The sequence below is a fragment of the Aotus nancymaae genome, unplaced genomic scaffold (genome assembly GCF_030222135.1).
Source record: "Aotus nancymaae isolate 86718 unplaced genomic scaffold, 86718_ANA_hifiasm-v0.15.2.pri h1tg000028l, whole genome shotgun sequence".
Lineage (NCBI taxonomy): Eukaryota > Metazoa > Chordata > Mammalia > Primates > Aotidae > Aotus > Aotus nancymaae.
The window spans coordinates 11,329,711-11,345,704 of record NW_026988441.1 but is presented as its reverse complement, the minus strand read 5'-3'; the positions used below and the strand labels follow the sequence as shown (position 1 = coordinate 11,345,704).

General features: G+C 47.0%; 1 protein-coding gene across 1 annotated transcript in view; it reads left to right on the top strand.

The window, feature by feature from the left end:
* Window positions 1-11,589: 11,589 nt before the first annotated feature.
* LOC135276814 (pregnancy-specific beta-1-glycoprotein 7-like) overlaps window positions 11,590-15,994 on the top strand; it is a 40,543-nt gene continuing 36,138 nt past the window's right edge. The window contains exons 1-2 of the mRNA XM_064382123.1: window positions 11,590-11,950; window positions 12,835-13,194. Coding sequence (XP_064238193.1) covers window positions 11,887-11,950; window positions 12,835-13,194 — 424 coding nt within the window. The 5' untranslated portion in view covers window positions 11,590-11,886. The remainder of the gene's footprint in view (window positions 11,951-12,834; window positions 13,195-15,994) is intronic.

Sequence of the window (15,994 nt, the reverse complement as noted above, 5' to 3'; positions counted from 1 at the left end):
CATGTCCCATCCTGGAGGGGACTGAGCTTTGTCCTCACAGGGATACGTACACACTGAGGGTTCCAATTGGCCTTCCCTGGACTCTAAGACAAGACCATTCAAAACTCACTCCCTGTAAGAATCAAGACTTGGGTTACACGGCAGTGCCGTCCGGGTTTGTGTAAGTGCACCCTATGATGTCCCTATGGTGATAAATCACCTAATGACACATTTCTCACAACACATCCCCATCGTGAAGCGAGGAACGACTGCACTAACCTCTCTGGCAACTGCTCAGATGGGATGAGCTGCCTGTTTGTGACAGTGCGCCTCTCAGAGTATCCTCCCCTCCCTGGCCACGGTGATGCCCAAATACACTTGGCTGGAGCACCCTGAAGGCTCTGCTACCATCCAAGCTGGTTTAGAGATGTGAACCAGAACAATAGAGGACAGGCTTTGAATGGTTTTCTCATCAGGTTCCTCTCCTCCCACATGCTAGATTGCTGGGTGTCCTGCTGTCCCTCACATGGAGAGATCCCAGCACTGGGAGAAAGGACAGGGTCTTTATTATCAGATACATGCAGCCACTCCTCCAATATCCCCTCTCCTATCGGGCAAGTCCAGCTGCTCCGGGTCCTCCACAGTGTCTTTATTAGGTGAGCAGGTGTGAATGGGTGTGTGGGGGATGATAATTCATGGACAGGCCGGGAAAAGAATTTGGTGTCCAAGGCCCTGAGGGCATGAGGTCAGAAGGACGGCTAGGTGTGGTGGTCAGAAGGGATGAAGAATTGCAGGGGAAATGAAGTTAGTGGGAAGGACAAAGCGTCCCCCACCACAACGCCAGTGCCAGTGCCAGCCCCAACCCCTGATGTGAGAGACTCCAGGCCCCCGGCCCCACCTCCCTGGGGCTTAGGGACAGGAAGCTGCTCATCATCCTCCTCATGCACAGAGAAGATCCTGATTTGCCTGGTGTGGTTCAACAAGGAGCCGGAAGGCTGGGCCACGCAGCCCTGAATGCTCACTGTGGTGGTCACCCCACCTAGAGGGAGAAGACCTGGTTTCCAGGTTCATCCATGTCCCTACAAAGGACACGAACTCATCTTTTTTTATGGCTTTATAGTATTCCATAGTATATATGTGCAATATATTCCCTGTCCAGTCTATCATCAATGGGCATTTGGATTGGTTCCAAGTCTTTGCTATTGTAAACAGTGCCACAGTGAACATTAGTGTGCATGTGTCCTTATAATAGAATGATTTATAATCCTTTGGATCTATACCCAGAATGGGATTGCTGGGTCAAATGGAATTTCTATTTCTAGGTCCTTGAGGAATTGCTACACTGTCTTCCACAATGGTTGAACTAACTTACACTCCCACTAACACTGTAAAAGTGCTCCTATTTTTCCACATCCTCTCCAGCATCTGTTATCTCCGGATTTCTTTAATGATCACCATTCTAACTGGCATGAAGTGGTATCTCAATGTAGTTTTGATCTGCATTTCTCTAATGACCAGTGATGATGAGCATTTTTTTATATGTTTTTTGGCCTCATATATGTCTTCTTTTGTAAAGTGTCTGTTCATATCCTTTGCCCACTTTTTAATGGGCTTGCATTTTTTCTTGTAAATCTGTTTTAATTCTTTGTACATTATGGATATTAGCCCTTTGTCAGATGGGTAGATTGCAAAAAAAATTTTCCCATTCTGTTGGTTGCTGGTTCACTCTATTGACTGTTTCTTTTGCTGTGCAGAACCTGTGGAGTTTGATTAGGTCCCATTTGCTATTTTGGCTTTTGTTGCCAATGTTTAGTCATGAAGTCCTTGCCTATGCCTATGTCCTGAATGGTTTTGCATAGGTTTTCTTCTAGGATTTTTATGGCGTTAGGTCTTATGCTTAAAGCTTTAATCCATCTGGAGTTAATTTTAGTGTAAGGTGTCAGGAAGGGGTCCAGTTTCTGCTTTCTGCACACGGCTAGCCAGTTTTCTCAACACCTTTTATTAAACAGGGAATCCTTTCCCCATTGCTTGTTTTTGTCAGGTTTGTCAAAGATCAGATGGTTGTACATGTGTGGTGTTGCCTCTGAGGCCTCTGTTCTGTTCCATTGGTCTATACCACTGTTTTGGTACCAGTACCATGCTGTTTTGATTACTGTAGGCTTGTAGTATAGTATGAAGTAAGGTAGTGTGATGCCTCCAGCTTTGTTCTTTTTCCTTAGAATTTACTTGGCTATGTGGGCTCTCTTTTGGTTCCATAGGTAGTTTAAGGTATTTTTTTCCAATTCTGTGAAGAAGGTCATTGTTAGCTTGATGGGGATAGCATTGAATCTATAAATTACTTTGGGCAGTATGGCCATTTTCACAATACTGATTCTTCCTAACCATAAGTATGGAATGTTTCTCCAATTCTGTGTGTCCTCTCTTATTTCGTTGAGCAGTGGTTTGTAGTTCTCCTTGAAGAGGTCCTTGATGTTCTTTGCTAGCTGTATTCCTAGGTATTTTATTCTCTTTGTAGCAATTGTGAATGGCAGTTCGTTCTTGATTTGGCTCTCTTTAAGTCTGTTATTCGTGTATAGGAATGCTTGTGATTTTTGCACATTGATTTTGTATCCTGAGACTTTGCTGAAGTCGCTTGTCAGTTTCAGGAGATTTTGGGCTGAGACTATGGGGTCTTCTAAATATACAATCATGTGATCTGCAAATAGAGACAATATGACTTCCTCCTTTCCTAACTGAATACCCTTTATTTCTTTTTCTTGCCTGATTGCTCTGGCTAGAACTTCCAATACTATATTGAATAGGAGTGGTGAGAGAGGGCATCCTTGTCTAGTGCCAGATTTCAAAGGGAATGCTTCCAGTTTTTGCCCATTCAGTATGCTATTGGCTGTGGGTTTGTTGTAAAGAGCTTTTAGTATTTTGAGATACATTTCATCAATACCTAGTTTATTGAGAGTTTTTAGCATAAAGAGCTGTTGCAGAGAAGGCCTTTGACAAAATTCATCTATTGAGATAATCATGTGGTTTTTGTCTTTGGTTCTGTTTATGTGGTGGATTACATTTATACATTTGCATATGTTGAACCAGCCTTACATCCCTGGGATGAAGCCTACTTGATCATGGTGGATAAGCTTTTTGATGTGCTGTTGCAATCGGTTTGCCAGTATTTTATTGAAGATTTTTGCATCTATGTTCATCGTGGATATTGGCCTGAAGTTTTCTTTTCTTGCTGAGTCTCTGCCGGGTTTTGGTATCAGGATGATGTTGGTCTCATAAAATGATTTCGGGAGGATTATCTCTTTTTGGATTGTTCGGAATAGTTTCAGAAGGGGTGGTACCAGCTCCTCTTTGTATGTCTGGTAGAATTCGGCTGTGAACCCATGTGGACCCGGAATTTTTTTGGTTGGTAGGCTATTAATTGCTGCCTCAACTTCAGCTCTTGTTATTGGTCTGTTCAAGGTTTCAACTTCTTCCTGGTTTAGACTTGTTAGGCTTGGAAGGGTCTAAGTGTCCAGGAAATTATCCAAGTCTAAACCAGGAGAAGTCAAAACACTGAATAGATCAATAATAAGGGCTGAAGTTGAGGCAGCAATTAATAGCTTCCCAACCAAAAAAAGCACAGGTCCAGATGGGTTCACAGCCGAATTCTACCAGACATACAAAGAGGAGCTGGTACTACTCCTTCTGAAACTATTCCAAACAATCCAAAAAGAGGGAATCCTCCCCTAATCATTTTATGAGACCAACATCATCCTGATACCAAAACCCAGCAGAGACTCAGAAAGAAAAGAAAACTTCAGGTCAATATCCACGATGAACATAGATGCAAAAATCTTCAATAAAATACTGGCAAACCGATTGCAACAGCACGTCAAAAAGCTTATCCACCATGAGCAAGTAGGCTTCATCCCGGGGATGCAAGGCTGGTTCAACATACGCAAGGCTATAAATGTAATTCACCACATAAACAGAACCAAAGACAAAAACCACATGATTAGATGCAGAGAAGACCTCTGACAAAATTCAACAGCCCTTTATGCTAAATACTCTCAATAAACTAGGTATTGATGGAATGTATCTCAAAATAATAAAAGCTATTTACCACAAACCCACAGCCAATAGCATACTGAATGGGCAAAAACTGGAAACATTCCCCTTGAAATCTGGCACTAGACAAGGATGCCCTCTCTCACCACTCCTGTTCAATATAGTATTGGAAGTTCTAGTCAGAGCAATCAGGCAAGAAAAAGAAATAAAGGATATTCAATTATGAAAGGAGGAAATCAAATTGTCTCTATTTGCAGATCACATGATTGTATATTTAGAAGACCCCATTGTCTCAGCCCAAAATCTCCTCAAATTGATAAGCAACTTCAGTAGTCTCAGGATACAGAATTAATGTAGAAAAAATCACAAGCATTCCTGTACACCAATAACAGACTTAAAGAGAGCCAAATCAAGAACGAACTGCCATTCACAATTGCTACAAAGAGAATAAAATACCTAGGAATACAGCTATCAAAGAACATCAAGGACCTCTTCAAGGAGAACTACAAACCACTGCTCAATGAAATAAGAGAGGACACAAACAAATGGAGAAGCATTCCATTCTTATTGTTAGGAAGAATCAATATGAAAATGGCCATACTGCCCAAAGTAATTTATAGATTCAATGCTATCCCCATCAAGCTAACAATGACCTTCTTCACAGAATTGGAAAAAACCACCTTAAACTTCATATGGAACCAAAAGAGAGCCCGCATAGCCAAGTCAATTCTAAGCAAAAGGAACAAAGCTGGAGGCATCACACTACCTGACTTCAAACTATACTACAAGGCTACAGTAATCAAAACAGCATGGTACTGGTACCAAAACAGAGATATGGACCAATGGAACAGAACAGAGGCCTCGGAGGCAATGCCACATGTGTACAACCATCTGATCTTTGTCAAACCTGACAAAAACAAGCAATGGGGAAAGGATTCCCTGTTTAATAAAAGGTGTTGAGAAAACTGGCTAGCCATGTGCAGAAAGCAGAAACTGGACCCCTTCCTGACACCTTACACTAAAATTTACTTCAGATGGATTAAAGCCTTAAGCATAAGACCTAACACTATAAAAATCCTAGAAGAAAACCTACGCAAAACCATTCAGGACATAGGTGTAGGCAAGGAATTCATGACCAAAACACCGAAAGCATTGGCAACAAAAGCCAAAATAGACAAATGGGACCTAATCAAACTCCACAGCTTCTGCACGGCGAAAGAAACACTCAATAGAGTGAATCGGCAAGCAACAGAATGGGAAAAAATTTTTGCAGCCTAACCATGTGACAAAGGGCTGATATCCACAATTTACAATGAACTAAAACAGATTTACAAGAAAAAAACAAACAAGCCCTTTCAGAAATGGGCAGAGGATATGAACAGATACTTTACATAAGAAGACATACATGAGGCCAACAAGCATATGAAAAAATGCTCATCATCACTGGTCATTAGAGAAATGCAAATCAAAACTACATTGAGATACCATCTCACGCCAATCAGAACGGCAATCATTAAAAAATCTGTAGACAACAGATGCTGGAAAGGATATGGAGAAATAGGAACAGTTTTACACTGTTGGTGGGAGTGTAAATTAGTTCAACCATTGTGGAAGACAGTGTGGCGATTCCTCAAGGACCTAGAAATAGAAATTCCATTTGACCCAGCAATCCTATTCTGGGTATATATCCAAAGGATTATAAATCGTTCTACTATAAGGACACATGCACACAAATGTTCATTGCAACACAGTTTCCAATAGCAAAGATGTGGAACCAACCCAAATGCCCATCGATGATAGACTGGACAGGAAAAATGTGGCACATATACACCATGGAATATTATGCAGCCATCAAAAACGATGAGTTCACGTCCTTTGTAGGGACATGGATGAACCTGGAAACCATCATTCTCAGCAAACTGACACAAGAACACAAAATCAAACATCGCATGTTCTCACTCATAGATGGGTGTTGAACAATGGGAACACATGGACACAGAGAGGGGAGCACTATACAATGGGGTCTGTTGGCAGGGAGTGGGGGGGACAGTGGGGAGTGAGAAGTTGTGGAGAGATAGCATGGGGAGAAATGCCACATATAGGTGAAGGAGAGGAAGGCAGCAAATCACACTGCCACGTGTGCACCTATGCAACAATCTTGCATGTTTTTCACATGTACCCCAAAACCTAAAATGCAATAAAAAAAAAATTTCACATGATGTACCTTCTGCGAGTAACAGATTGACAGATATATCACGTCACCCTCAAATTTTTACATAACATCTCAGGGGGAAATGTGACTCTCTCCACCCTGAATACAGGGTTCCCGATAGAAATGAACACAGAGATATTGTCTGTGTTTTTGCAGAGAAGATGGTTTCTATAAAAAGTTATGAAAGCTGAAATTATAATAGAGTCCATTTTAAATGCATATTGTGTGGTTGGCTCTCACCATTTCCTAAGAGATACATTGTAAAACATGACAGTAATAGTGATTCTAGCAGAATAAAACATGTGCCACATTTGCTAATCGTGTTTTCTTAAAATAACTTTACAGGAATGGGATGGGCGCCCTCCCACGTGTCCAGGCCAGATCTCTAAACAGAATCCTCCATCTGCAGTAACAATGCCTAAGAAGATGACATAGACTTGGCCCTGATATGCAGCCATCCCCATACAAATTTCCACTGTGGACTGCCCATGGACCCGGAGAGTAGCTGCAGGGTCCCTGGCGGCTGCACTGGGCTTGCCACTTTTTGTCTGTGCCATTTTTTGCTTTTTGTTTGTGCCACTCCCTCCCCTCGCCTCCAGGGTGCTGCTGCCTGGTGGGCAAACATTTTTGTGCACCCCTCCCACCCCTCCCCAGCAGGTTAACTCCTGCACGTTGAGCCTGGCTGGCTGTCACCATAGCCCCGTGGAGGCTGAGTTCCTGGCAGCATTTGCCGGCTCTAGGTTTGTGAGCTTTCTTGCTGTCAAGGCTTTCCTTCTGCCTACCACTCGCTTGCCTGGCTGTGGACTTTAATACTTTTTCTTATCCTTTTATGTACCTGATTGATTTGTCAATCCTTTATTAAGGGGCAGGCTAAGAACTCCCTTTCTTGTTTTGTTTATTTGTTTTGTTTCATATTTGTTTGTTTTGGAGACAAAGTTTCACTCTTGTTGCCCAGGCTGGAGTACAATGGCATGATTTCGGCTCACTGCAACCTCCGCCTCCCGGGTTCAACCAATTCTACTGACTCAGCCTCCCGAGTAGCTGGGATTACAAGCATGGGCCACCACGCCCGGCTATTTGTATTTTTAGTAGAGACGGGGTTTCTCCATGTTGGTCAGGCTGTTCTCAAACTCCCGACCTGTGGTGATCTGCCTACCTTAGCCTCCCAAAGTGCTGGGATTACAGGCATGAGCCACTGTGCCCTTTCTAATGCTGTTTGCCTATCCATTGGAGGAGGGGTCTCAGACAGAACCCCCATTTCCTCTGTTATTTTGGCCCAGTGGTAATGTTACTGGGACCGTTCCCCTTGTGCATGATGCTAAGATTTCTCCCCACTTGTTCTCAGAGCTTTACATCTAGCTTACTTTCTGCCGGGAACCCTGGGCTGTGGGAAACAACAGTTTGCGTTAGGTCCCTTAATTGAGCCTGTGAAGCTGAGGTTCCCCTAGCCTTGAGCAGTTGTTTCAATACTTTTATATACTGTTTCTGTTGAGCTGGTAACTGTTGTCCCATGATGAAACCTCAGCCTGAACAATCCCCCCACCCCAATCTTGGTAATCCCCAGCAGGCACCAATGACGTACTAACTCACTGTTTTACTGACTTGACCGTGCAGTCCTCTTAATCTTCATTTCATGGGGTCCGACATGCTTTCTTTGCAGTGATGGTGAAATGGGTACCATTGTCAGGGTTGCCACGTGCGGGGGTCTGTCCTGCAGACCCTGACACGATGACGGATGGATAAAGTACACTGACACACAGATATCATGCTTTGCCAGTTTGACTGAGTGTCTGTGGCCACACAGAGGAGAGTGCTGTAAAGAGACAGCAGTGCTGACACACTGGCCTCGTGGGTCTTTATTGAGCACACATTAAATGACAAAAACCGAGTCAACACCACTAGAGGTTAAAGATTAAAGGATAAGTTCCGATGCCCAAAGCAAACACCAGTATTGGTTAAATCCGTGGTCGACCTTGGCCTTTCAAAAAGGTTTGAGACTATTCTGTGACTATCTCTAATATGTTTCCCTTAATGTTTTTGCCACCACCCTGACTGAATCCCCACATGGTGATACAACCACAATGTGAAAGTGTAAGTGTTTTCACTACTTACAGACACTGGGGAGCACTCAGCACACCTGCAGACCACAGACACAGAGGTCAGTGAGCCCAGGCAGGGAGGAGAGAAGGGACCTGTAAGCCAATGGCTTTATTAAGTCCAAGGTGTTATCTGACAGGTTTCCAGCAGGGAGCATTAATGATGGGTTTAAAGCAAGCAAACACTAGGACCAGGAGATCACACTGTGACTGAGAGGTGTTCACCATATTTGTTTATTTATTTTGTTATTCTTGCTATTATTTTTTGAGATGGAGTTTTGTGCTTGTTGCCCAGGCTGGAATGCAATGGCACAATCTCAGCTCACCACAACTTCCACCTCCCGGGTTCAAGCAATTCTCCTGCCTCAGCCCCCCGGGTAGCTGGGATTACAGGCATGCACCAAGGTGATCACTTCAAATTTGAGGGCAAATGTCAGAACTGTCAGTTTAAGGAAAGCAGCCGGAGAGAGGGGAGCCCAGCATACCAAGCATGAGAGATGCCTCTAAGATTTTATCTCTGGCCACCAACTGGAGCCACTTGAACCAGGTACAGTATTAGAAACTGCCATGGTGACCAAGCCCTGCCTCTGATGTGAGGCAAGTAAACCTACACCTGAAAAAATAAATGCTAAGGCAATATGACATTATGAGCACTCAAGACATCCAGGGACACCAGCAGGGTGTGGCGCTGTGCCCTGGAGTCACGGTATTGGGTTCTGGCCTCTGGGAGTGAGAAATGAAAATGACTTGTTCCCTGACAAGGGAAATGACTGCTCCCCTGACATTGATCTTCCCACCCTGCTGCTCGCTCATCTGCTGCTAACCCATGTGCAGTGCTCAGCCCCAGACGTCACTGCCCCCAGGGTATCCACCGTGCTGCCTACTGCACACACACACAGACCACAGGAGGTGACAACAATCTGCATTTGGGACCCCTGGTTGATTGTGAAAGAGGGAGAACAGTAAAGTTACAGCTACGGAGAGTGGGACTCACCGGGCTGGAAGGTGATGGAGCTGTCACATGACATATGTGTGACCTCATGTGGAATGTGCAGATCCATGAGGAATAATAAAACACCCTGGCCTGGGAATGCTGCCATCCACACTTCCCTCCCCATCCACCAGAGGGCGGAAGAGTCCCTCCTGGCTTGGAGCCTCCCTGGGGGTTGCTGACTTCTCTCAGGGCCCACAGCCCAGCATGGTCCACCCTCACCAGGGTCACCTTGGCTCACATCCTCCCACATCCTCCTCGCCCTCTGACATCCCCACAGGGACTGTCTGTTCCTCCCTACAGCCTGGCAGCCGCTCCCTCTACAAACAGCTCCTTCCCCCATATTCCTTCCTTCTTGGGTCTCAGCCAGTAGGACATCTCCCAGGGCAGTGCTGGTGAACGTGAAGCCACACTGGACACTTACCCTTCATGAACTCCTTCCATCCTCATCAACTCTTTCTGTCACTGCTCTCTAAATGCCCACCCACACTCCATCCGTCTTGTTCTCTGGGGCATCCCAGGCCAAGCCTAGCACTGACACAGAACAGCAGCTGCCTGGGGGCCCACAGAGTCCCTGGGAATCATCCAGACACCCTGTGACCTGCCCGCTGCACCCCAGGAGGCTCAGTGCATGTGACGGTCATACAAGGGTACCATCTGGGATATGGCCACCTACCCCCAGCTGTCCCTGGTGAAGTCAGGAGGGAAAACAGACCTGTCCTGTGTGCATGGGGGAAAAAGGAGGGTATTAGTTCTCTTTGCTCCCAGAAACAACCCACTCACCCTCTCAGGTGTTAGCAATGTCCCTCCAGACAGGCTCTGTGGCCACTGCCCTTTCTTCCTCCAGAGAAAGCAGCTTGGCCAGGTCAAAACCCTCAGAGCAGACCCCGGAGTATGTCAGCACATGGAGGGCTGAGCTCATCATGGCCACACAGTAAGTCGGGATGAATCTCTCCAGTTCTGAGCTCCTGCTCTGTCCCAGGCTTCCCCTCCTGAGTGTTAACGAGCCATGTCCTGCAGGATTCCTGGGTAACTACCTGCTTCCTGCTCAGACCTCAATCATGTCTGGATCACCACCACCTGCAGAGGTCTGTCCTGCAGACCTTGACTCGGCAAGGGATGCATAAATGCACTCTCACACCCATTACAGTGATTAGAGTGGGCTAGGGATGGTCATCGGCTGCTTTCAGAGGGCAATTGCAGCCAACTGACCAAGACTCCCTCTCCATCCTCACATTTATTCAGGATACATGTCAGAACAGAGGTTCTAAGTCAACATGCTTGTGGATAATTAACATGGTTAAAAGAGTGGTTTTAAGAACGATGAAAGCTTTAGGTTCTGGGGCCTAGAGTAAACATTATTAACGTGTAATTCCCCATTGACCTCCCCTGAGAAGGTCATCCTGCTGAAAGGTTACATGATCAAACAAATCAGAGTAGAGACAAAGGGATGTGGGGTAAACACACTTAGCTGGGGAAACTTGATTGCTTTTTTACCCTGTGACTTAAAATTCTAACGTCATGAACAGGCTGCCTTCAGTCTGTTCCATCAAAACCTTTAGGCCTTCCAAAAGGTTTGAGACTATTTTCTTCTAACTTTCCCTAACATTTCCCTAATATTTTGCCAGCCACCCCGAGTGAACCCCAACATCCTGCGGCACCACCACGGGAAGGGTGTGGGGACCACAGGACAACCAGCTGGGCAGAGAAGAGAGGACACCCAAGATGGTCAGGAAGAACTTGAAAAGCCCTGAACCCCAGCTCAGCTGCCAGACCCCAGGGAGCAAGAGAATGACTGAGAACTGTCCCTGTGACCATGGGACTCACAGGCCCCACTGAGCAACCAGCACAGGCCTCTCCTCCCAAGAGGCATGAGTGATTTACCTTGCACACCTCCAGGAAGGACGGTTTCCTCTGGGACACCCAGGTCCTGAATGTCCATCCTTGGAAGCTGCAGCCAAGTTAGACGCAATCAGAGAAAGGAAGGGTCCCTCTCACCAGCCAACACTCAGCTCACCCACAGCACAGTCAGGCGTCCCTGTGACAGGGACCTGATGCAGCCCCAGGCCCCTGCACTGAAGGGAAGAGCCAGATGGGGATGAGAGAGGGCAAAGGGTGAGAATGTGCATCCTGACCCAGAGCCATGGGGACAGCAGGAGGCTGAGGCTCAGGACTGTGCTTGCCCAACCTATAGGGTATGTGTGTGACTGTATGTGTCTGTGTGTGTCTCTTTTGTGTGTGTGTGTGTGTGTGTCTGTGTTTCTGCACATAGTGTGTGTAGAGGTGGGTGAGAGAATCACTGCTGAAGGAGGCAGAGCAGTTCCCAGGGGCCTGAAACACAGAAAAAAAGGAAAAAGAGAAGGAGGGAAAAGGAGGCAGGACTGAGAGGAGGGGACGAGAGGTGTCCTGGGTACAGACCCCGCCCATGAGACTGATAAGTGCTCCTGCCAGGGAAGAGGCTCAGTGCAGAAGGAGGAAGGACAGCAGAGCTGGCAGCCAGGATCTGAAAGTTTCTGGATCCCAGGCTTATCTCCACAGAGGAGGACACACAGGCAGCAGAGACCATGGTGTTCCCCTTAGCACCTCCCTGCACACAGCGCATCACCTGGCAGGGGTTCCTGCTCACAGGTGAGGAGAGCACAGGAGGAGGAAGTGCAGTTACTGGCTGGGGTCTCCTGGGGAGGAGGGGGCTCTAAAAAAGAAACAAGGCTCTGTTGGAGCCTAGATAGGGGGAAAATACACCAGAAAGGGACAGGAGTCAAAACAGGAAAATCTCAGTGAACTGGAATTGGTAAGAGGCAAGAAAATCTCAAGTGTTCTGTTTTCCTGGCTAATTATCACTGGCCACTACATTTCATAAAATGAGAATAACTATATCAATGACACTTAAAAACATAAGCAGGGCATGAAACAGTGTCCTCAGCCAAAAACCTCAACGGTTGGAAAAGGAAGAAAACACCACCAGGATGTGGAGGGCCCTGGGAACTCTCACACCTACAGGAGTCTGCAGTCTTTCCCAGGTACTAGGGTGCAACCAAGATCACAAAGCATCTGTCCTCATGGAGCTCATGCTCTCATGGGGAGGAAGACAAATGTGCAAAGAGATCTAGAATGTGAGGTCAGGTGTTGACAAGAGCCCTGGAGGGAACAGAGCAGGGAAAGGTCAGAAAGGGAAACCCAGGGTCTCCGGAGGAGGTGTCAATAAAGAAGGCTTCTAAGGCTGCCCTGATGTGAACAGGATCTGAGGGCAGTGGGGAGGGAGCCAGGCAGCCCTGAGGGAAGAGGATACCAAACAGCAAAACGGCCAAGGTCAGAAGTGTTGAAGGAATGGGGGTCATGCTGCTGACCTTGACCCAGTAGAACAGTAGGACACACACACACACACACACAAGGTCTATGTGTGTGTCTCTTCAAGGCTGAGGATTGAAGAGACCTTCTCAGGACTCAGAGCCCCATCTTTAAACCCCAATATAAAGCTCTCCATATTGACAGATGCTCTCTCTACCTCCTAGCATCACTTTTAAACTTCTGGAACCCATCCACCACTGCCCAAGTCATGATCGAAGCCCAGCCACATGTTGTTTCAGAGGGGAAGGATGTTCTTCTACTTGTCCACAATTTGCCCCAGAATCTTACTGGCTACAGCTGGTACAGAGGGAAAATCAAGGACATCAACCATTACCTTACAGCATATTTAATAGAAACTCGTGAAATTATATTGGGGCCTGCATACACTGGACGAGAAACAATATATTCCAATGCATCCCTGCTGATTGAGAAGGTCACCCTGAATGACACAGGATCCTACACACTGCAAGTCACCACGCATGGTGATAGGAATAAAGGAGCAATTGGACATTTCACCGTATACCGTGAGTGATTCCACAGGATCCCTGGGTGGTGTCGGGTGAGGGGGTGGTCACTTCTACTTTGCACACACAGGATTGTCAGACCTGGACTGTGTGTTCCTCTCTGTGTTATGTCCCATGTTGGGGTTTGGCCATTGGGCACAGGACTCATGCAGGGGAGACAAACTTCCACAGATCAGAATTCCTTTCCTGCATCCAGACCCCACAGACACTCACTGCAGAGGAAGGACAGTCTGATGGGGGGACTCAGCAGGAGATCAGTCTCAGCCAAGCACCTCATGCCCTCTCCATAAACCTGACCCTGAGGAAGACCCTGGAGAATGCAGTAGGGCTTGGCCTGAGGGATCCCCTGGGATACTTTCAGAGCAGCTCTGCCCTAGAAGCCCCAACCCCAGACCCTATCCCAAAATCCTTACTCCAGATAAAGCTGAGGAGCCTGTGCGAGGGCCGGGTTGTGCCTTCCTGGGCAGGGCTTACTGGGAGCCAGGATTTACCAGCTGTCTGAGGACTGTGGCTCCTGGAGCTGCTCACCAGCCAGGGCTCAGCCCTCAGAGCCTCATCTGGGCAAGGACAGAACCTTCTTCACCCGATACTCAGAGTAGAGAGGACAGAAAGACAAGCTTTGTAGGCCATCAGCCAACTACCTTGGGAGGTTTAGGACACTCCATAGAAAGTCCAGTGTCCCCAGAAGCAGAAACAGAAGACAGAAGATGTACCTGGCAGCAGCTTGTCCACAGGGATCTGACCTAAAGGTGCTCTCTCATGGAGGCAACTCATAATAAATGCTGTTTGTGTGAACACCTCCTCTGTGCCAAGCATTAGGTCAGGTGAGTAATTTAAAGTGTATTTACAGATAGCATGAAAAGCCACAGAATTCGATGGAGAAAAAGCTTATTTGATGGAGAGAAAACTGAGGCACAGGAAGGCACAGTCACCGAACCAGAGTCACACAAACACCAAGGGCAGGTCAGAGTCCCGTGAGGTCTGTCTGCAGCCACAGGCCCATCCTCTCCACCAAAAGTGAGGGCTTACTGGGGTCTAAGGACCCTACAGTCATTTACTGGCTCAAATCCTTTCTTCTTAGGCATCCAAACCTCAGAGAAGTGAGGGCAAATGGACAGTTGATTAGTTTGTACTCCACAACTAAATCGCCGGCCTCAACTGTCAGAGTCAGGGCAAAACTGTCCCGGCCTCCCCCTTAGATCTTAACCCCGATCACTGAATCTAAAATCCTGTGTTTCCCAAAGTGGTGACGTCACTCTCGTGAGAGGATACAGGAGAGGCCTTTGTTTTCTTTCCCCATTCACACCCTGCACCAGCACAGGCCCAGCGAGAGACACATACTCAGGAGTTCTCACGTCGAAAATGAAGGAATTGAATGAAGGAAGGAATGATCTGTAACCTCTTTAGAGACTGGATCCTGGATGCAGAATCCTAGGAGGTTCTAGCCACACCTGTTCTTTGTCCTTCAGAGGCTGACACCTATGTTTCATCCCCCTCTACCTCTTGCCCTAAAGCCACCCCACCTCATGTGACTTTGAAGCTCCTTGGCCACCGGAAGGTTTTCAGGGCTCCCTGGACCTGGACTGTGGCACTGGGGGCACCGGGTCCCTCGAGTCTCTGAGGTCACTGTAGCCCCCTCTGCTCACTGCCATGGGTGTCTCTAGCTCTCTCTGCTTCTCCGTGTCCCTCCTCTTCCTCCCCCTTCATTCTAACTGGCAAGGCATGTCCTGCACAGTTTCCTCCACCTTAGGACTTCTCCAGACATTCCCTCTAACTAGGCTGATGATTCTGTTCCCTTCCCACTCACAGTGTGCCCGGGCCCACCTCCCAGGAATTAGGAAAGGCACAGAAATCAGCTGGAGTTGCCGCTCCTGCCAGGACATCTCAAGCCAATGTCCCCAGGTCACTAAGAGAATGAGCTTCCACTGTGTCCCCATCCAGGACTCTTTCCCTGTGTGAGGCTGACCTGTGGAAAACACCATGGGACAGGGATGGGCAGTACCTCCATCCACTCCTATAACTGCCAGACCAGTTCTTCTGGCCTCCTGCACAAACAATACCAAAGTATAGAGAGAGTGATTTGCAGTAAAGAAAGATTTTCATTACTCCAAATCTGCCAAACAGGAGGACAGAGGTTTATTATTTCTCCAATCAGCCTCCCCAGTGGATCAAAAGTTAGAGATTTTCAAGGAGTTGGCCGGGCACAGTGGCTCATGCCTGTAATTCCAGCACTTTGGGAGGCCAAAGTGGGTCAGGAGATCAAGACCATTCTGGCTAACACGGTGAAACCCTGTCTCTACACAAAATACAACAAAATTAGCAGGGCGTAGTGGAACATGCCTGTAGTCCCAGATACTCGGGAGGCTGAGGCAGGAGAATCACTTGAATCTGGGAGCTGGAGGTTGCAGTGAGCCGAGACTCTGCCACTGCACTCCAGCCTGGGTGACACAGTAAGACTCCGACTCAAAAAAAAAGATTTTCAAGGAGTTTCAGGGACACAGGACTGAAAAATAAGTACTGCTAATTGTTTGGGGATGAAATCATGCAGGTGGGGGGAAATGATCTGTCTTTGTGGAATCCGCCTCTAGGTGGGTACCACATGACTGGATGAGCCATTAGTCTTCGGTAAGGATGATGTCGGCTGGTTGCCAGAATGCAAAATCTGAGAAACATCTCAAAAGACCAATCTGAGGTTCTGCAATAGTGATGTTATCTACAGGAGCAATTAGTCACATATTTTGTAAACTCCAGCCTAATGACATTGGAACAGTAAGGGATTATAGACTGTGCCTACATTTTA